The sequence below is a fragment of the Trachypithecus francoisi genome, unplaced genomic scaffold, assembly GCF_009764315.1.
Source record: "Trachypithecus francoisi isolate TF-2019V2 unplaced genomic scaffold, Tfra_2.0 Lachesis_group4, whole genome shotgun sequence".
Taxonomy (NCBI): Eukaryota; Metazoa; Chordata; class Mammalia; order Primates; family Cercopithecidae; genus Trachypithecus; species Trachypithecus francoisi.
This window is the reverse complement of record NW_022681469.1, coordinates 37,906,864-37,929,710: the sequence shown is the minus strand read 5'-3', so window position 1 is coordinate 37,929,710 and position 22,847 is coordinate 37,906,864. Positions and strand designations below refer to the sequence as shown.

Genomic DNA, 22,847 nt, shown 5'->3' with positions numbered 1-22,847 from the left:
CAATAAAGTTTTTGAGCACACAAATGAGATGACCAGAACTAGACATTTGGAAATTTATCGCAGCAATATTGTGTGTAGAATGAATTAAAAGACAGCCATTGTACAGGAAGGAAGACCCAGTAGGAGAGTATTACACTGGTGCAGGTTGGAGGCAGTGAAAGCCTGAACAGTGCTACTGGGAATGAGCAGGAGGGGATGTGGGTAAGAGGCTTCATTGGAGAGAAAATGGCACTGGGATAGGCACCCTGGGACATGCACTGCTGTTCAGAAAATTAGATTCTGCTTCTGTGGCAGAACCAAGTAGACATGACCTCTATTGAGCTACCTCTGTGAATTCTCAGTTTGCACAACTGTAAAATAAAAAGATTGGAAAATCCCTAAGTATTCCTAGAGCACTAAAATGCTTCATGCCTATTTGAATCAACAGAACTTGTTAAGCTGATTAAATGAGAAAGTAAAGAGCATAAGGAAGATATAAAAATTGAAGATAACCTGAAACAAGTGGTAAATATGAGTTAGTGGGTCAGTAGATGATGGCATTACTAAGAATATGGAAGAGATGAAAAGGAACAGGTTTGGAGAGAATATAATGAATGTTACTTCTAACAGTTTGAAGGACTGTCCTTCAAACAATTAGGTAGTGTTGTGAATATTCAAAATTTCATTATTTTAAACTATCTCCTGTACCATGTAAACATAAGCTTTTAAACAAATGCTTTCTCTTTAACTTATAGATTCTGTTCATTGGAGATTCAACCAACAGAGGGATCATGTACTATCTTATCGAAAGGCTGAATGAAACGTTGCAGGAATGGCAGAAAGTACATGGCACTAAATTCTATCACAACGTCAATGGTGGGAAGACTTTGATCAGTTATTCCTACTATCCCCAATTCTGGATAAGCCCTTCACTGAGACCAACATTTGAAAATGCACTTGAACACCTGTTGCAAAGGTACAATGAAACTATAATGAAAGACACAAAGCCCACAAAGTACTGATGTTCTACGAGCAGTCATCACTGCTCAACTGCTTACTGTACATCACATGCGCTCAAAAGGTTAGATACCAAGTAAGGGGACGGAAAACAAGTTGGAAATTACAAGGAGTCTTATGATCAAGATGCCAGATACAGTGAAATGTGAGGCAGTGCATGTTTACCTTCTGTTTTAGGGCAACATGTGTTGTTTTTCTTTCTGGATTTCAGATCACGCCCCCTAGAGAATACTGTCCAGACTGTATTGGTTGTTGGTGGAGTTCAGTGGCTTAATTCCAATCACCTGCAAATTATTCACAAGGTTTTGAAGAGGTAAATGTCTGTAACAATAATTGTCATTAGTATTCTAAGTCAAAAAAGTTACTATGGATGTGACTTGAGTTTTATCCAGATTTTATTTAAAGAACAACTTACAATTTAGCATTAAGTATTTAAAGTCTAGTTTAAAATACTAAAATAAAGTAGTCTTGTATCCAGTCACAATATGGTTGTTCATTATCCAGATTTACATTTAGTAAAGATCAAAATGTGTCTGACACCTAAAACTCTATCTTTAAAAAAACCATAATATACATCAAATATATAAAACGAACATTTAGTCTTATATTGCCAATTATCACATTCTGAAAGAATTCTATGGTATTTGTTTATATAAACAACAAACATCTAGAAGTGTAATTAAAGTTACTGACTTTAGAATTATAATTATCTCATTCAGGGAAAATTTACTCAATATCCTAGTGATCATCAAAACTTTGGGAATTGGATTTCATCTGCCAGTGGATGGAGTACATTTCTTAACACAGGTAAGCACATTTCCTCTAGGCTAGGTGAATTATAAGGATCCCTGCTGGAGAAAGACCCATAAGGCACTATATAATATTGAGTTATCTTCATGAAAGTAAAAAAAAGAGAATATACTTAAGGGTTATGTTTTTTCAAATAAATTATAATTAATTTCATATAGCCCACAAATATGTTGTAAATAATCCACTGACTTAATAAAAGAGGAAACAGAGTGTTGAACTATGCAAAAATAAAGAGCTGAGGGGTCTTACCCCACCAATTTTGCATACACTTTTAAAGGCTATATTAAAAGGATTTCCTTTTGTCAGGTTCATGCTGAAACCACAAACAAAATTATCACTATCATGAGTCCTTTGGGAAAGAGTGGTCTTTTTGAAGATGATTTCAAACTGATTGCTTTATTTTAAAAATAGTGTTTGAAATAGTACCATTGGTTTTTCCTGTAATTGGATATTAATCAATGAAAAGAGTAGGGGTCTCTGGCCAGTTGTTACAGAAGAGGGTAAATTAGCCTCAGCACTAAATAGAAGTTTCAGAAAAGAAAAGAAACATAGGATCTGTAGGGAAGAGAACCAGCTGCTCTTGCTTAAGCTGTGGGACTTCTGGAGCAGCCAGAATTATTGGGCAATTTCAGAGTAATGACTCTGGTGAGCCCTGGGAATTGGGGAGACAGGAAGCTGTCCATTTAACATGTAAGGAGGTTGAGATTTAGATTTCTGTGTCTCTGTTGAGTGCTACTACCTTTCCGCAGCACAGAACACAAGACCCCCCAATTCTTTTCTCAAAAGTGTATCTGCCTGGACAGCAGATCTTCTGTGATGCAAAAACAGGAGAACTGGTAGAAAGTGGCCAAGGTACAGCCTCTAAATTCAGCATCTTGGAGTTAGCAGGGGTTAAGGTAATTCAAAATGAGTTGAGGCCTTAAACATCTGGGATAGCCAAAGGCTATTGGGAATCAGGAGAGGGGACCTTTGATAATGTCTTCCACGGATTGAATCCCTTTAATGTTATTTGAAGACTACAGGTCGAGGTCCACAATTCATTCTTGAGGACTCCAGTAGCTCTACTGTGCCTCTTTGCTTGCAGCTCCTCACAGTAATTGGCATACTTGTGGCCTTTGCTTATACTTAGGTTACAATTCAGAATCAATTCACCTCAGCAAACATTTCCTCAGCACTTACTATGTGCCAGATATTGTGTTAAACATTATGACTGCCACCTGAACTTTGATGATGCTCATCAATCTTTTCAAACTGAGTGAAGACAGAAGGAGAAAAGAAGAGGAAGGGCAAAGAACAGGAAAAAGGAAAAGGGGATAATTGCAAGTGAAGGCAGAAAACAAATTCAGACTTTTCATCATGTGCTCATATAGCCTTTCGGTGCTGGCTTCCTCTTTCTCTGTAGACTTTATCCCTTTATCACACTCACAACACCACCGAGCTCAGTCAGGCTGAGCATATTTCAGTTTCTCAAGCACACCATGCTCTCAGTCACCTCCAGACCTTTGAAATAAATCCCTGCTCCTTCTACTTGGAGTTGACTCCTCCACCATTAGCTTACATGCTAGTTCTTCAGAGAAAACCTCTTGACACACTAGACTGGGTTGGCTGCTCCTGCCATGAGCTCCTGTACCAGTGTCTTATGTCCTTACTCATGTCACTCAGCACCTATACTCCTTGGCTGTCTGTCTCCTCTGCTGGATGGTAATTGTGAGCGCAACAAGGGAGTTGTGGGTTAGGGGAATTTGTTTGGCTTACACTGACAGCTCAAATGCCAAATACAATTCTCAGCACATGGTAGACCATCAAAAAATGCCTGGTGTACAAGTAAGTGTAGCAAGCGTAATATCTAACAGGTAATTTTCCAACCCTTTGTCCTCTCCCTTCCTCCCCCTTCTTGTAGACCCCAGTGTCCATTGTTTCTATCTTTATGCATATTCAGTATTCAGCTCCCACTCATAAGTGAGGAGATGCAGTATTTGATTTTCTGTTTCTGCATTATTTAGCTAATGGAAGGCTCCAGGTGCATCCATGTTTCTGCAAAAGACATGATTTTGTTCTTTAGGCTGCATAGTATTCTGTGGTAAATACGTACCACGTTGTCTTTATCTCATACACTTTTGATGAGCACCTAGGTTGGTTCTATGTCTTTTCTGTTGTGAATAGTGCTGTGATGAACATACAAATCCATGTCTTTTTGGTAGGATGATTTATTTTCTTTTGGATACATATCAAGTAATGGGATTGCTGGGTCAAATGGTAGTTCTATTTTTAGTTCTTTAAGAAGCCTTCAAACTGCTTTCCACAGTGGTTAAATTAATTTATGTTTCCACCAACAGTTTATAAGCCATTCCTGTTTTGCACAGCCTCACAAACATCTGTTAATTTTTCACTTTTCAGTAATAGCCATTCTGATGGGCTCAAGATAGTATCTCATGGTGATTTTGATTTGCATTTCTGTGATGGTTTGTGGCATTTAACATTTTTTCATGTCTGTTGGGTGCTTCTATGTTGTATTAGTCTACTTTCCATTGCTATAAAGAAATACCAGTGACTGGGCAAATTATAAAAGAAAGGAGTATTTTGGCTCACTGTTCTGCAGACTATACAAGAAGCATGGCACCAGCATCTGCTCTGGTGAGGCTTCAGGAAGCTTACAATCAATGACAGAAGGCTAAGGGAGAGCAAGTGTGCCACATGACAAGAGTCACATAAGGAGAGAGGGAGAAGGAGAGAGAGAGGGAAGGTGCCAGATTATTTTAAACAACCAGATCTTGCGTGAACTCATTACTGTGGAGAAGGCACCTAGCTGTTCATGAAAGGTCCCCTCCCATGACCCAAACACCTCCCACTAAGCCTCACCTCCAACACTGGGGTTCACATTTCAAAATGAGATTTGGAGGGGACAGATATTCAAATCATATGTCTTCTTTTGAGAAGTGTCTACCACTTTTTAATGGGTTTGTTTGTTTTCTACTTGCTGATTTAAATTACTTATGGATTCTAGATATTTGAACTTTGTCAGATCCATAGTTAGCAAATACTTTCTCCCATTCTGTAGATTGTCTGTTTGCTCTGTTGATAGTTTCTTTTGCTGTGCATAGCTCTTTAGTTTAATTGGGTGCCACTTGTCAGTTTTTGGTTTCGTTACAATTGTTTTTAAGGTCTTGGTCATAAATTCTTTGTAAAGACCAGTGTCCAAAATGGTATTTACTAGTTTTCTCCTAGGATTTTTATAGTTTGAGGTCTTACATTTAAGTCTTTAATCCATCTTGAGTTAATTTTTATATATGGTAATAGGTAAGGATCCAGTTTCATAATTTTGCATATAGAGAGCCAGTTATCCCAGCACTATTTATTAAGGGTCCTTTTCCCATTGCTTATTTTTGTTGAGTTTGTTGAAATAAGTTGGTTGTAGGTGCAGCTTTTTTCTGGGTTCTCTATTCTCCTTCATTGGTCTATGTGTCTATTTTTGTACCAAAACCATGCTGTTTTGGTCACTGTAGTCTTATAGTTTGAAGTCACATAATGTGATATGTTGGCTTTATTCTTTTTCTTTAGGATTGTTTTGGTTATTAGGGCTCTTTTTTGGTTCCATATGAATTTTAGAATAGTGTTCTCTAATTCTGTAAAAAATAGCATTTGTAATTTGATAGGAATAGCATTAAATCTGTAGATTGCTTTAGGCAGTAATGTTAATTTTTAAATTGAGAATTTTAGATATTTTATGAGTCTTTGTGGGCAATAAATTTAACCACTTTTTACTGAAGAATTTCAAAACTGTATGCCACTATAGATATTGCTGTTTTATACATAAATGATTACATGTATGTTTTGAATCAAAAAAAAAGAACACAGCTTTATTTAAGAAATGCATGTGAAATTCCTTATCTTACACTATGACTAATCCCAGTAAAAAAGACATTTACATAATTTCCACCTAAGTTATTGAATCATAAAACAATCCTCTATTAATAAAAAGTTTAATTCTTTTGCTTTCCAATCAGAGTGAAGTACAGAACTTATGGAAAGAAAATTTGATTATTCTGGATACTGCAAAAACATATGGCTATGAAGTAGTTGACACATTCACTATAACAATGGGGCGTTACAAAGAGTTTCTGCAGGGAAAGTGTGGATGTCATTTCCATGAGGTATTTATGCTGGCTCTCTGAGTTTTATAGCTTTTGATTTTTTTAATTGTTTGTTGTATCTTTAATTGTATTGTCAGTCTTATTTTGCATGAAACAAAAAACAAAGTCAGATGGAGATTAAATGATATGTTCATCATCACTCAGCCAAGGCATATAGTAACCACAGCTTTAGCTCTACCAAATGAGATGTTAAAATATTTATGTTTGTTTAGACACTTCAAAACTGGGACAATTGGTCAATGCAGGCAGCAATATGAGAACCTGGAGAGCACTTATTTTCTCTAATAGACTTCAAGCCTTCCCATCAGAAATTGCATCCAAAAAAAGGTGGCAAAGTTTTTCAGTAGCAGCAGCTTGCAAAGCATGACTACTTAATGTGCTAAACTAAGGAATGACATTCTTTCATTGCCTAGTCCAATGCATAACAGGAGGACCTGTGTTTTGAGTAGGGTTCCCCCCACCAGAGTGAAAATGATTTTATCTTTAACCTATAAATAAGTTTAAGCTGATAAGGTGATAGCCTAAAACAATTTTATTCTTTTTCCTCCTGTCCTTTTGAACCCTCTGTGGATTGCTTCCTCCCTAACCCTTGAATAAAAATCTTGGTCAAGACCCATAAGTTTAATACCACTTTCAGATAACAACAGGTCTCCAATCACTTTCAGGCATAGGAGTATCACATCAATACTAAAAGTGTCCCATTCTGGGTCATAACTACATAAGTCATTTCCCTCCCTCAGCTTAGGTTTCCCTCAGTCTCAAAAGCCCAAATCAGGGGAGAGAAGGTAGGAGACTTACTTGCCATTTCCCCATCTTCATTCTCTACTTTTATTCTTCTACCTTTTTTTTTGCATTGATCAGAGTAGAGATGGGATGCTAAGGACAAGAAGAGTCTTATTTGACTAGTACAAGCATAACCCAGTGATGTGCTCTCTGAGTCTAGCATGCTACTTCTTTCTTTTATGGGTGCTTTTGTGAATTGCCTTGGAGAGCCCCCTCCCCACCAGTGGAACTTTCTGGCTCCAACTTCCTTGATGGCAGTAATACCTCTCCTCTAACTAGATCCCTTTTTTGGCTCTTTGGTATCCAACTGTCCTTCACTCTGTTGAGGATCACGTTGCTCCTCCAGGCATCCTTTTGGAAAATATTCAAAATAGCACTAGGCTTGCTATACTTTGAACTATAGAAATAAATACACTTGATCTACAGAAATATTAATGCATTGTTGCTCTGTTGTTGCTGGAAATAGTTAGTTCCCAGTGAAGATTTCTCTCTCACTCTCTCTGCCACTCTAAAGCTGACCTGTAGCCACAGTATATCATACCAGTTCTAATGTTTCCCAAACCCCAAGAGACATGTGTTCAGCTCTCTTGAAGGCTCCTCTCACTTGGCTTAAGGCAAAAATAAAACCACACCCCAATGGGGAAGAGGGCCCCAAAACATTGGAAAGCTCACACAGAAATTCCATCCCTTCCTCTTTGTCTCACAACTCTTTTGGTGAGACAAGGATATGGAAAACTGGATTTTGTCCATAATTTTCTAAGTCTTGCATAGGTTGTCCAGAAATTTCTTGGAATATGAGTTTTCTTGGCTTCTGTTATTTGTTGTAGATTTCAGGAGATTCAGCTGAAACTGAGATGAAAAGGGCCTCATTTTATCTTTCTATCAGATATTGATTCACTCTTTCTTGCTTGCCTTCTTTTGTAAACCAGGATGCATTTATTAGTGGGTTGACTAGTGAGGTGACAACTAAAGTTTGCTTCTGATTCTGTTTTTCAGCCCTTAGCTGACTGTCAGAATCCATCTTGGTGGGCCAGGTGCCGTAACTCACACCTGTAATCCCAGGACTTTGGGAGGCCAAGGCAGGTGGATCTCTTGAAGTCAGGAGTTTGAGACCAGCCTGCTAGCATGGTGAAAATACTCTACTACTAAATATACAAAAATTAGCCGAGTGTGGTGGTGTGTGCCTGCAGTCCCAGCTACTGGGGAGACAGAGGCAGGAGAATCACTTGAACCTGGGAAGTAGAGGTTGCAATGAGCTGAGATAGCCACCACTGCACTCCAGCCTAGGTGACAGAGCAAGACTCCATCTCAAAGAAAAAACAAAAACAAAAAAACCTTCTTGGTCCCAAGAGTCTTACAAATACTAAAAATGTTGCTGACACTGCAGTAGTTGCTCTGTATGATTTCCTTCATCTGTCAAGGCACCAAAAGAGAATATGTTGCCACCAAGAATTAAAGGTGGATTTACATTATCCTTTAATATGACCAAGTGGAACTGCATTTCAGAGAAGTGAAAGCCTGCAGCCACAGTACAGAACATGACATTTTAAATTTTGACCTAGCAGCTTGAAGCTGGATCAAGCTGCTGCAGAACAGATTTTAAGCTGTAGGATACTGTGTGTCTACTAATGTCTTCCACAAGAAAATATACAGCCTTTAGAGTACTTATCCTATTTGCAAAAGTCAAGACTTAGAAATGCAAAGGCAGTAGCCTGGAAGAGAAAGAAGCAAAGATCTTGCAGCTGAGCCAGCTCAGGATCACAGCTGGCTAAAAAAGCAAGCCAGTAGTTGCCAAACCCACAGAAAACAGGGCTTTTGAAAGCATATAGATTGATTTTGTTCATCTTTTAGAAAGATTTTTTGTTTATTTATTTATTATTACATAATATGTCTTCAATTCATATTTTTGTGGAAAGGTGTCCACTTTTCTTTTTTTAGCTTTAGTCCTCTGACAGTCTAAAGAGGAAAATGTCCTCTAATAATTTCAACATGTCTCCAGTTAAAAACAGAAGATGTCCTTCCCACATGGTTATATGTATCTCCCACCACAGCATCAACCAGTTCACATTAATAGCCATTGTATTCAGAAACTACAAAAAAGGCTCTTTGAACCATCAGCACTAGAATATTGGCTTATAATTATTACTGATTAAAATTATCGTTAAGTTGCATAGTAACAATGCTTCAAGCATGTCAGGTAAAATCATTTTGCTTATTTGACTTTATAGTTTTTGGGGTGTAATTATCACATGCAACTCACTTTTTCTTAAGTCTATTTCTGATGTAGGCAGTCTTGATAGCAAGCCATGTAAGTCTCCCCCAAATTATCTTAATTGATTTCAGAGTAGTGTTCTCTATTTTGAAGTTTTAATGTTTAAGCTAAAATAAGCTTCTGGGAGCATTTGCCTTTCCAGTCACAACATAAGCTGATATGATCATCTTTCGCAGACTCCCTTCATCATAAAGTCTCTAAATTCATTCATCACTTAGGCATAATTATTGCTTAACTCTTGAACAATTTGTACCCCTTGTACCTCAGGAAGTCTCTAGAGCTGACACTGACATCTTATAATCTTTCTAAATCATCACCTAACATCTTAAGAGTGATGTAACAGCAATGTTAGCTTATTACAAACAATCTAAAAAAATCTAAAACTCTTTATAGAGGATGGTTTGATAATGAATGTAGCAAGCTGGAAAAAAGGTTGATGACTGGTCTCATGTCTAAAAAGTTAAAGGGCAAAAATTATGTTAATCTTTTTTTCCCCTTTGTGCTCATCTTATGAGCCTGGCAAATAAAGCTTACTGTAAAATACTAGCAAGAGTTGAAAAAAATTGTGTTAGGACCATAACAATTCTGGCTTGGGAGACTTTTATCTTCTGATGTTCAACTAAACTATTCCCACAATAGATTCAAGGATACCTGAGAAGGGTTGGTATAATCATTACAGTAAGATACTGATGTTTTTTCTTTGGTTTGTGGTTAGAATTCTGTCATAGACATAACAAACTTGCTTCAGTGAGCTCTTACCGCCATAGGTGAGATTAAAGGTCTTGAGGTGTTTCCTTCATCTGTCAAGGCACCAAAAGAGAATATGTTGCCACCAAGAATCTATAAACAATTTCCCAACTGGTGTGCATCAATTTTGACTAACATGTTCCTGCTGATTGGAAAAGCAGGTGTTTCTTTTTATGAGTGGAAATGGATTACGTTTTCCCAATGTTTACACAGGACAACAAACAGGATCCAGGTAGCTCTTGCCCAAGAGAAATTTTGGATGGTGCCTTCGGTTATGTGGCAAACACCTACTGTGAACAAGCTAAAACCTGGAACAAATACAATAATGTTATCAACACAAACTTGACTGCAGAAGGGAAATATCCACAACCAATTGATATGTTATTATTCATTAGTCTAATAGATTATGCAGACCTTATATAATATCTTCCATTTTTGGCAAATGTAGCTACAGCTTTTGACTCAGTCAACAAGAAACATCTGGCATCAAACTGCCACTCATACCAGCAGGTTTCCTTTGATTCTGGTATTATAGAAAGAAGAAAAGAAGGGAGTTTTGGTTCTTTGTCAGAGATGGTTTCCCACTATAAATTTATCTTAACCCTATAATCTTTATTATTTAATCTTAATTAAATAAACAAAAGATTATTTGGCCTAGAAATAAAGTGTTTTACTTTCTCCTTTAAACTTTACAAGTTTACTATCTAACCACAATTTAAACATTAAAAAAAGAAATTTTAAATTCATCTGGTAAAAAAAAAAAAAAACTGAAATAATGACTCTTAGGAAAAAAAAACCCAAAAGATCCAAATTTAACATAGTTACCTGATATAGAAGAACCCAGAATTTAACTTTCAGCATGGCTACTTTTAATGAATTAGTACGGAAATTTAATTCAATAGATATAGATATTTTTGAGTATCTACTCTATGTAAGCATTGTACTACTGCTGTAAAGTGAGTTAGAAGAGCATTTTACAGGACTCCCATAAGTATCTCAAAATGAACACATCCTTAAAGGAAGAATTAATATTTCCTTTAAACTTTCCTCCCCTCTAGTATTCCCTGATTTACTCTATCACACTGCCATTTATAAACTAGAGCCATCTTCGACTTTTGCTTATCTTTCTCCAGTCCCTTCACAACCCCTAACCAGCCAGTTACCAAATCCTGTTTACATGCTATATGTTTTCCACGTCTTTCTCCTACACTATATTCCAACTGCCTTGACCTTGTTTATTCTTTTTTTTTTTCTTTTTTTTTTTGAGACGGAGTCTCGCTCTGTCCCCCAGGCTGGAGTGCAGTGGCCGGATCTCAGCTCACTGCAAGCTCCGCCTCCCGGGTTCACACCATTCTCCTCCCTCAGCCTCCCGGAGTAGCTGGGACTACAGGCGCCCGCTACCTCGCCCGGCTAGTTTTTGTATTTTTTAGTAGAGACGGGGTTTCACCGTGTTAGCCAGGATGGTCTCGATCTCCTGACCTCGTGATCCGCCCGTCTCGGCCTCCCAAAGTGCTGGGATTACAGGCTTGAGACACCGCGCCCAGCCGACCTTGTTTATTCTTTTACTAAATCATTCAACATTTATTTTGTGAGTCCAGTTATTGAGCTAAACAGTAGTAATATCAAAATAAATACAATGTACTCTGTGCCCTCAGGACATTGCAATCAGGGTCAGGCCTAAAAACCCATATTATGAAACAATACTTTCCATAGCACGTCAGATATATGAATAAGATACTGTGAAATACCGAGAAGAGTCACTCAATCTGAGGATTAAGTATTTCTCCTTGAATTACCATCCAAGTTAATTGTTGAAGGATGAACAGGACTTAATCAAGGTAATAGGCTAATAGTGGGAGGAAGGCCATTGCAACCCCAGAGGATAATGTGAACCAAAGTAGCCCTGAAACACCTGATGTTCTCATAATCACAGGCAATCCTGTATATAGTAGAACATAAATCACAAAAGAATTTGAAAAAAGTAGGTGAGGGCAAGATCATGGTAAGAGGTGGATGATCCTGTAGGTGATAAAGACCCACTGAAAGGTTTTCAGGAGAGCAGTGAGATGGTCGTGGTTTTGTTTCAAACAGTTAAGACTAATAACAGTGAGCAAGGAAAATTTGAAGAAGACCAAGTTAGAGAACTTAGGGAATTTTTTTCCAGAAGTCAGGTGACAGATGGTAAAGTTCCACCCAAACCAGGAGAGAGACAGCAAGTATAAGAGAGATGTGGACAAAAGCAAGCCTGGTTTTAAAAAATGATACTGTAGATCTTATTTGTGGCATGTGGGAGTGGGAAGAATCACAGATGACTCCTAACCTGAGTGATGGATTAGGGAGCGAAACTGGCAATTGAGAGAGAGAATGACTGAAAAGGCACCATCTTAGGAAAAGATGATGAGTTCAATTTTGAACAGGTTGTGTTCGAGTTGCCTGTAGGACATCCAGGTGGAGATCTCCAATGGGCAGTTGGATATACAAATATGACACTGGAGGGACCGGTAGGGATGACAGATAGCACAGAGAATCATGAGAAAATAGGTCGTAGTTGAAACCATGAAAATAGATCATCCGCAGAGCCCAGACTCATTGACATCCTGTGTGAACTGCAGAGTTTTGGTAGAGGTGCAAGTGTATTCCTTGTGGCAGAGAAGATGGCAAGTGGTGACGGCTGCATTGGCTGCACGTCATCGACAACCCACCTCTTCTTTCCCACCTTAATCCATTGCGCGATCTCTCAAGGGCTGTAGGCACTTAGCCCTGAATCCTCCTCTGAGCCAGCTTTGCCTCCTGCTGTTCCCACTGAGTGAATTAAAGAAGTCTTTGCCCTGTGCCCACTGTATGTGTGAGGTCATGCAGGTTATGTTTTTAACTTCCAAAGAAAGAAAAAAGAAAAGAAAATAGATCATCCAGACAAAGTGGGTAGAGTGGCTGAGAAAGAAACTCCTGGAAACACCAATATTTAAGCAAAGTCTGGAGAAATAGGAGCATTTGAACTTAGAACATAAACTAATAGCAGGAAAACTCTAGTAGAAGGTGATGCCATGGAAAGCCACAGAATAACCATTTGTGAAAAGGAGAGATAGAGACAGGGTCAGTGTTGTTAAATGTAATAGATCTATGAAGGTGAGGATTTCAAAATATTATTTTTGGCAGGAAACAGGGGAGTCTTTTTGGATCATCTTAAGAGTGGTTCCGGTAAAATGTTGGGGAAGGGATTAGACTAGACTACATTGAAGAGGTATAGGAAGGTATAGAAAGGGGGATGATAACAGCTTTCAATAAATTAAAATAAGAAAGGGATAAAGATATTGGATTTAAAGGAGGAAGACTGGCACGTTTTTAAACAGAGGGGGAAGAATCAATACCAAGAGATAGAATAAAAATACAGGACAGAGAAGGACAGTTGGAGAAAGGCCCCTGAAGAGCAGGTCGAGGATTCAGGTAAACAGTGTGTGGGGTGGCAAATGAACAAGATGGGGAGGAGGGTCTCTCCTTCCCTATCATTTCTTTGCCCTCAGCTATTGCAATATTTTTATCTCAGAGCCTCCAGTGTCAACTACTTGCATCCATCCTTCTTACCCCCCTACCCCACCAGGAGAATGTTCCTATATTTCAAATTCGGTGTTGTCATTTAAAAATCTTTCAATGACCCTGTGCTGAAGATGAGTCACAGATTCCTACACTCCTTTTTTAGAAACGTAGTTTCAAACAGTTCTTTTTGTGTAAAATGATTAGTACTCATTCAATCATCTGTAAGTGAATTCTGCCCTCTGCTACTAGTTGATTAGATTAGAGATCAGTGCTCAGTGAGAATGATTTCATTGGTCATGAGGGAGCCCAGCCTTTTCTGAGATGACTTGGTACAAAATCCTGTTTCAAAGGCAGTACCCTATATTGAATGGTGATAACACCGATTAAATCAGGGTCTCTCTCTTAAGGATAATTAAATGGAGGGTCAACAAACAGTGAAAGTAACTTATGTTGAACTGCTATTATGACTCCATAAGGCAGCTATACTACCCAGCCTTTGCGATACTGAAACCTAGAATGTCAGTGTGGCTAAAAAAGAGATGTTGTCCCATAAACTCTTTCGTGTTCTTTGCAATAAACCCCCATGTCAGGGAGTTTATTACTAGCCTTTAAGAACCAAGCTAAGTTAGAGTTTGAACTATTTTGATTAGCATTTCCTACATTAAGGTTTAATGTTCTAATTTGGTGAAAACAGGTTTTGTGGTTTGAGAAATACTGAATATGCCTCTACCTTATGGGTTCTCAGATAATAATATTAGTGTATTAAATAATCCCAAAAGCCCTTACACTAAAGAAGCTGGTTAGCTTAGTGTGACCCAGTTTTTCCCCAGCATTTTTGACCACAGAATGACTTTTTCTTTTTTTTTTATCACAACTATTAACACCCCACTAAACACACTTTGAGAAAATTGGCATGAGAATAAGGTCTAAAAAATCATGCATGAAGTACAGACTAAATGAGGCAGATTGACCACAAGCATTTATCTTCTCTTCCACTTGAAACCCCAAGAAAAATACTTTAAAGACATAAAGCTACTCACTTACTCCTCATCCCCCACCACAAAGAAAAAACAGAATAAGAAATAACTCATAACAGACAAGAAATCTGAATTCATTTGAATTCATTCTATGAAGTTTGACTTAGCAGGCAAAATAAGGTACAACTGAAAGTGCCTAGAGAAGAGAAATAGCAGGTGTGAGTGAGGCATACTTTCTGCTCAGATCCTATGCTGAAAAAGTTAAGGCTGAGACACAGGTCAGAAAACAATTGGCTAAAAGTCTATGTACAAAATTGGTAGACCCCTGGGTTCCTCACCCCAGCCCATACAGTTGGGAATCTGTATCATCACATACAATATATTTTTAAATGGAACTGCAGAAAGTCAAGACTCAGAAACACAGGTATAGTAAAGAATAAATTAATCTATAGGCTGAAAACAGAAAGATGAAGGTAAAGTTGGCGTGTGAAGGGAGGAGCCCTGAACTTTTCCCTAGACCTCCTAGCATTCCACAGTCAGGCATAGGGTCCCTCAGACAGGAGGTTGGAGAGCTCTTCTGACAAGAAACGGAATGACCCACCGGAAGATCTTCTTTGAAAAGGCCAGAGTAGTGCTGAGCAAATTCCTACAGTGAAGTCAGCAGTTGGAAATGTTAGTCCCCACACAAATTGCGTAACATTTAGTGCCTTAATCTTAAATAAAGTATTTAAGTTCAAGAGCGTTAGATAGAAACAAATACCGTGTGTTAAAGTCCAGTAGATTCCAAGAGCCAAGATGCACATCTAAATAGAGCAAAAGAGGAATTAGCTTATAACAAGACTAATATAGGTCATTCCAATAGGGTAAAAATTCAGCAACATAGATATTCAGCCACTTGGGAAATTGAGTTTTAAGACAGGGGAATTTAGTGTCTGGGGAACTGCATGAGAGTGTAAGATAGAACCAACAGTTTAATATTAAATTGGTAAACTTCTGGTCTGGAGCTCCTTACAATCGGTCTCCGCACCACAGAGCAGAATTTGTTCCCAGAGCCAATGCTCAGCTTTATCCAAAGGCAGGAGTTACAAAGGCTCAGCTGTCAGAGTAAGAAGGGCTGGGGATTAGAGCAAGGGTGGGAGGCAGACAATATGCTGACTGCAAATCTGGAAACACCAAAACAAAACAAAACAAAACAAAACTCATTCCTAAAGAGAATTTTAGTCTTGCCCCCTAATCTCCAGCATCTTTGACAGATTCAGAAGTTGGATTCCCTTCAATCAAAACACAGTTTATTTCATGTGGCCATAATTAAATATTTGGGGGCTAAGGAATGAAATGAAAGAATTCCCTATTATCTGTAAAAATTGCATGATGTCTTGAAGTGAGATTATGAGTTATAAGGACTCACTTCTAGCTCTTGTTTGTCATGTCATTTTTATTCCACTTTTGTGAATTCTTGGACTACTTTTTCAGCTGATCATGATTTGGTGATTGGATCTTGGATTGAATGCCATCTGCAGAATGACTACATCCAGCAAAAAGTACTTCAACAGTATACATTTATCTTAAGACTAGCACATTTGCCTGACCAATCTCATGTTTTCCAGCCTCAGACAGCCATTACCCTGCCTCCTTTTCAGACCCCATCCATGATCATGAAACATATTTGTAATCAGAACATCCTCTAATCCAGTATAGGATAATTTTGGAACACTTGCACCATGAAAATTGTTTTCTATTTTATTCTGTGGATCTGGAACCACATCAGAAGTTCTTTGTGGGTTATTCAGGTCAAGATCAATGTTAAGAAAGGTATTTGTTTGTAATCTGCCTGACACCTTTCCAGTTCACCAAGCCTTCCCTTTTGTACTGGCTTTTTGGAAATTCAAAGTTATTTTTAGATGCAGCAGTTAATTGACATGGCAGTACACACGTTCTGATGACGGTTTATGTGAAATCAATTTTGAGTGTTGAAATTACCTACATTTAATAGTAAACGTTGCAACATTAAGTTTTGTTTCATAATTAGAACAATTTTTGTTTGTTTGGGAAGTCTTATAGTTCCCGTAGGCCAAATCCAGTCAAGTTGAATTGTGGCCATTTTTATGCCTTCTGAAATGTCTCTGTACCCACGTTTTTAATGGCGTGGAGATGTGGAAGTATCTATAATTATAAACTGGCAGATCACTTACCGTATAAGGAATCTATAACAAAGTAAAAGTTACATCTACACTCCACAGCACAGAATTTCAATTCTTGCTACACTGAGTTACAGAAAATTGTGATCATTTACATAGTCTATAAGATCTTATACTTTAAAAACTCTATTTTAGCTCCAAAATTGTTTTCCTAAATTTCTATAGTCAGTATATTAAAAATATTTGTCTTTGAAACACTGTCATCTTTACTTGAAAATCTTACATGTAACTTAATCAAATGTGAACATTGCTGTGAGAAAAACAATTTTTATTATAAGACTTATGGAACAATGCTGATCTAACACATTATCACACGGCATGGAGATAAATTGTCCTTCACTATCTCTTCCTACTTTTAAATGTACTTCATTGTAGCAAATTCACAAAAAGAAAACAAACACAAAAGTAAAGAGGAGTTACTTCAGATTAAACTGGCAAAATAGAAATTATCCTTTAACACTCATATTTAACATAATGCAAATATTTGCCAAATCACACATGTATGTATTATTAACCATATGTAGTAGTTCCTTTCCCCTTAGATATACATGTCTATTTTTCAGTGGTCAAGTCATCTGCACCCAAATGTAGAGAAGCATTTGGATGTATCAAACCATTAGAATTTGTTTGTGATTAAGGTAACCACTGTATACAAACATCTGAGGCCCTTTGTCTCTGTGTCAAGGCCTAAATCTTTCACTGATGTTTCCTAATGGCTCATTTTGTTGTTTACTATTATTATTATGCCTCAAAGGTAACCTAACATGTGTATTACAAGCAGCTTTCTTTCAAAGTCACATTCCAGTTGACACTTTAGTTGGATTTTAATAACCCCAAATGGCTCTCTGATTTTGGAATGGACCCAAATGGGCACATTTCCACACATGAGATCAAAGGAAAGGAGCAATTTGCTCCTTACTATACAGGTATCAAACATCTTTCACTGGCATAACATTTCCAAGCCTTAAAAATGCAGCTAACTCCTTTTTCTCTGCTTTAGAGCCTATAAGAATAAGTAAAATAAGGTAGTATTTCGAAACTCAGGGACTCAGCAACAGCAGTTTGACAGCAATGCTGGACACTGAATTTTACACACACGTTCAAAGGAATAATAGCTGTGTGAACAGATGATCATGCCCACCATAAATTAGCACTAAGTCTTTTGAATGTACTAAGGAACTATTCATAACATGGAAACAACATGGTGCCTGACCTTGGGGAGCTAGTCTCAGACAATGTCTTTGAAGTCACTTCATTCTTGTTCTTACTTCAAGTATCTTAGACATGTGTCTTTATATAGTCCCCTTGAGGGTAGGGAGCATATCTGAATTACTCCATGTGTTTCCTGACGCAGACAACTCTGAAGATTGAAGGATGGATATTATATGGAAAAAACAAAGCATTAAATTGTAATTCTACAAGATACAGAATCATTTTGTTTCTCTTCTACTTTTTCATTACAAAAGGATTCCATGAATTATTTTCACTATAACAATTAAAGTATATACAAAAAAAAAAAAAAACTCCTCTCTTCTACATTAGAGACTCAATTAGCCCTTTGGTACATAGTTCTGTTTTAAATATACATTCTTGATTTTAATCACATGCAATTAAAAGTATTAGGACCACATTTATGGTCACTGGATTTATATGAGATTGGGCTTCATATAGAACTACCTTATTTCACCATAAACACTTTAGGGAGTAGTAGTTTAAACCTCATTTTAATCTGCAATGTGAATTTTTCATTCTTCTATCTCAGTATTAAATTCTCCTTGTACTCAGCTTTTAATTTATATTTTGCCGTCAAGTTCTAGAAAGCTATCTACAAAGGAATTTGCACCCTTCATCTAGACAAGAACACAATAATGTAAGATAAAATATACTTGCAAGTTTAACTAAAATGTATTGAGCATGCAATGCATTCCAGCTCCTGTGCTAAGCTCTATGTGTGTAGATTTCTAGTCACTAAGAGTGGGGAAGAGAGACATACAGACACTTTAAATACAATATACGTGACCCTCTTTACCCTGGCTCTGTTCCTCTTCTGCTCATGTTGGAACTTTAACTTTAACTCTGTGTAAACATTATAGGTCCTCCCAAACAGGGGCTCTGGGACAAGCCCACTCCCATGGGCTCAGAGCTGTTTCAGCACACACTGCCACGTCTGATTTCTTGTTGCCTGTCTAAGAGCACACATGCTGTAGCCGCCCCAGGCACTAACCATGGTGACTGTCTCCCATGGTTCTGCCTGATACATGCCCTCATAGTCCCAAATCTGCACAATTGTCTGTGCAGAGCCTTACTCTGTCCCTTTGTGTATTCTCAGTTGGTGGGTTTCCAAACCTAGGCTCCAATGAGTTATACTGTTTAGTGAAACACATTTTTCAGCATTTACTTATAGTTGCTCACAGTATCATAGAACTCAGTTAATCTCACTGTATTAGTCTGTTCTCATGCTGCTATAAGCACATACCCGAGACTGGGTAATTTATAAAGGAAAGAGGTTTAATTGACGCACAGTTCAGCATGGTGGGGGAGGACTCAAGAAATTTACAACTTTGGCAAAAGGGGGAGGAAACACGTCCTTCTTTACATGGTGGCTGCAAAGAGAAGTACAGAGTGAAGTGAGGGAAAAGTCCCTTATAAAAGCATCAGATCTTATGAGAACTCGTTCACTGTCATCAGAACATCATGGAGATAACCATTATTAATACCTCCCACCAGGTCCCTCTCGTAACACATGGGGATTATGGGAACTAAAGCTGAGATTTAGGTGGGGACACAGCCAAACCATATCATTCTGCCCCTGGCCCCTCTCCAAATCTCATGTCCTCACATTTCAAAACACAACCATGCTTTTCTAACAGTCCCCCAAAGTCTTAGCTAACTCTAGCATTAACCCAAAAGTCAAAGTCTAACGTCTCATCTGAGACAAGGTAAGTCCCTTCCACCAATCAGCCTGCGAAACCAAAAGCAAGTTAGTTCTACCTAGATAAAATGGGGGTACAGACATTGGGTAAATACACCCATTCCAAAGGGAAAGAAATTGGCCAAAATAAAGGGGCTAGAGGCCCCATTCAAATCCAAAAATCCAGTGGGGCAATCATTAAACCTTAAAGTTACAAAATGATCTCCTTTGACTCCAGGTCTCACATCCAAGTCACGCTGATGCAAGAGGTGGTCTCCCATGGCCTCGGGCAGCTCCCCTGTGGCTTCGCAGGGTACAGCCTCCCTCCCAGCTGCTTTCACAGAATGGCATTGGGTGCCTGTGGCTTTTCTAGGCACACAGTGCAAGCTGTTGGTGGATCTACCATTCTGGGGTTTGGAGGACAGTGCCCCTCTTCTCACAGCTCCATTCAGCAGTGCCCCAGTGGGAACTCTGTGTGGGGGGCTCTGACCCCACATTTCCCTTCTGCACTGTCCTAGCAGAGGTTCTCCATGAAGCTTCTGTCCCTGCAGCAAGCTTCTGCCTGGACATCCAGGCATTTGCATACATCCTCTGAAATCTAGGTGGAGGTTCCCAAACCTAAATTCTAGTCTTCTGCACACCTGCAGGCCCAACACCATTTGGAAGCTGCCAAGGCTTGGGGCTTGCACTCTCTAAAGTAATGGCCTGAGCAGTATATTTGCCTCTTTTGGCCACAGCTAGAGCTGAAGCAGCTGGGACACAGGGCACTATGTCCTGAGGCTGCACAGAGCATGGGGCCTTAGGCGTGACCCACTAAATCATTTTTCCCTCCTAGTCCTCCAGACCTGTGATGGGAGGGATTGACATGAAGGTCTCTGACATGCCCTGGAGACATTTTCCCCATTGTCTTGGTGATTAACACTTGGCTCCTCATTACTTATGCAAATTTCTGCAGCTGGCTTAAATTTATCCCCTAAAATGTGTTTTTCTTTTCTGTCACATCATCAGCTGCAAATTGTCTCAATTTTTAAGCTCTGCTTCCTCTTGAACACTTGCTGGTTAGAAATTTCTTCTGCCGGATACCCTAAATCATCTTTCTCAAATTCAAAGTTCCACAGATCTCTAGGGCAGGGGCAAAATGCCACCAGTCTCTTTGCTAAAGTATAACAAGAGCCACCCTTGCTCCAGTTCCCAACAAGTTCCTCATCTCCCTCTGAGACCACCTCAGCTCGGACTTTATTGTCCATATCACTGTCAGCGTTTTGGTCAAAGTCATTCAACAAGTCTCTAGGAAATTCCAAACTTTCCCACATCTTTGTCTTCTGAGCCCTCCAAGTCTCTAGGAAGTTCCAAACATTTTCCTATCTTCTTCTGAGCCCTCCAAACTGTTCCAACCTCTGCCTATTAGCCAGTTCCAAGATTACTTTCACATTTTGGGTATCTTTACAGCAGTCCCCCATTACTAGGTACCAATTTACTATAATAGTCTGTTCTCACACTGCTATGAGGACATATGTGAGACTGGGTAATTTATAAAGGAAAGAGATTTAATTGACTCACAGTTCAGCATGGCTGGGGAAGCCTCAGGAAACTTACAATCATAGTGGAAAGGAAGCAAACATGTCTTTCTTCACATGGTGGCAGCAAGGAGAAGTGCATAGTGAAGTAGGGGAAAGCTCCTCATAAAACCATCATATCTCCTGAGAACTCACTCACTATTGTGATAACAGCATGGAGGTAACTGTCCCCATGATTCAGTTTCCTCCCACCAGGTCCCTCTCATGACATGTGGGGATTACAGGAACTACAATTCATGATGAGATTTGGGTGGGGGCATGGCCAAATCATATCACTCATCATTGCAGAGGTGAGATATGCCAAGTTGCATCTGAAATTAAGTAGAAGACACAGCCTCAAGGTTCTTTCCCCAGGGTTTCCTCAGTCTCATAAACAAGCATGGCAGGAATGGCCTGCCTGTCAGTGCATTACACAGACCCATGTATTACTGAATCCCTCAGTCCAAACCTGGGATCCTCCTAGAAGACACACTACTTTTCCACTGGCATTCTATCTCCTACCCCTGGGAGATTCTGAAGGATTATAAGGTTAATGGCTGATCAAATTTGGTTTTTAAAAATCCAGTTAATATCTAGGATGATAACAGGATTACACATGTGCTCAAGAAGTTGGTGGATGGCAGCATTGGAGAGATGTTAGAACAAGTTATCACTGGATAACATGAGTCCCCAAACAACAGGAATAAAAGCTGCAGATGGAAAAGTGGTGTCCTTGAAGTGGCACTAGATGTTCAGAGAAAATTAACTACACCTGGTGTATTAGTCCATTTTCATACTGCTATAAAGGGCTTCCTGAGACTGCATAATTTATAAAGGAAAGAGGTTTAATTGACTCACAGTTCAGCATGGCTGAACAGTTGGGAGGGCTCAGAAGAAGATAGGAAAATGTTTGGAACTTCCTAGGGCTTGGAGGGCTCAGAAACTTAGAGACCTCAGGAAACTTATGATCGTGGCAGAAGGCAAAGGGGAAGCAGGCACCTTCTTCACAAGTTGGCAGGAAGGAGAAGTGCCAAGTGAAGGAGGAAGAGCCCCTTATGAAATTATTAAATCCCATGTGAACTCACTCACTATTATGAAAACAGCATGGAGGAAACCACCTCCCCGATTCAATTACCTCTACCTGGTCTCCCCTTGACACGTGGGGATTATGGAGATTACAATTCAAGATGAGATTTGAGTGGGGACACAAAACCTAACCTTATCATCTGGGATTTAAAGATCATTAACCACGGTAGGACAAGTAGCACCACCATCAGTGCTACCCTTTTATACCCCCTACCTTCTCCTGCCACACACACACACAGACACACACACACATTCACACACACACAAGAAGGTTGTGGTGTCTTCCTGGAGAAGCAGCATTTTAATTTTGGCAATGAAACCAAGGAAACCTTCAGTGACAATGGTGACTCTCTAAGAGACTTTGTTTACCATGGAAAAGAGGTTTCCAAAGGAACAACTGAGAGGTGTAACAGCCAGGGGAAGGCATCAGAAACCAGAGAGGAAGCACCAAGTTTGTGACCACTAGAACTCCTTCAGTCAGCTGATGGTAGATTCAAATCATAATGAGTCATGATTGTAGACTCTATTCATAGTGATTAATGAATACCTGGTATTGAAAGTCTCCTCTCGTCACTTTTTTTCCTTTCAAATGGTCTTAACTATTTTCCTACATTTATTCTTTAAGATATATTTTAGAATTTTTTTCATGTTTTCCCCAAATTCTTCTGTGATTACAATTAGAATAGCGTTTTAATTAACTTGGGAAGATTTGACATGACACGTCTGCATTTGTTCATGTGCTTTTTAATGACTCATTAAACTTTTGATATATTTTTCACCTGCATCCTATATACCATTGTTGAATTTAGTGAAGTTGTTTCAGTAT

General features: G+C 38.8%; 1 protein-coding gene across 3 annotated transcripts in view; it reads left to right on the top strand.

The window, feature by feature from the left end:
• The window catches only part of CPED1 (cadherin like and PC-esterase domain containing 1), a 313,276-nt gene that overhangs the window by 278,151 nt on the left and 12,278 nt on the right, over window positions 1-22,847 (top strand). For all 3 annotated transcript variants that reach the window (XM_033193921.1, XM_033193920.1, XM_033193919.1), the window contains exons 19-22: window positions 735-955; window positions 1,208-1,309; window positions 1,716-1,803; window positions 5,811-5,957. In XM_033193921.1, coding sequence (XP_033049812.1) covers window positions 735-955; window positions 1,208-1,309; window positions 1,716-1,803; window positions 5,811-5,957 — 558 coding nt within the window. The remainder of the gene's footprint in view (window positions 1-734; window positions 956-1,207; window positions 1,310-1,715; window positions 1,804-5,810; window positions 5,958-22,847) is intronic.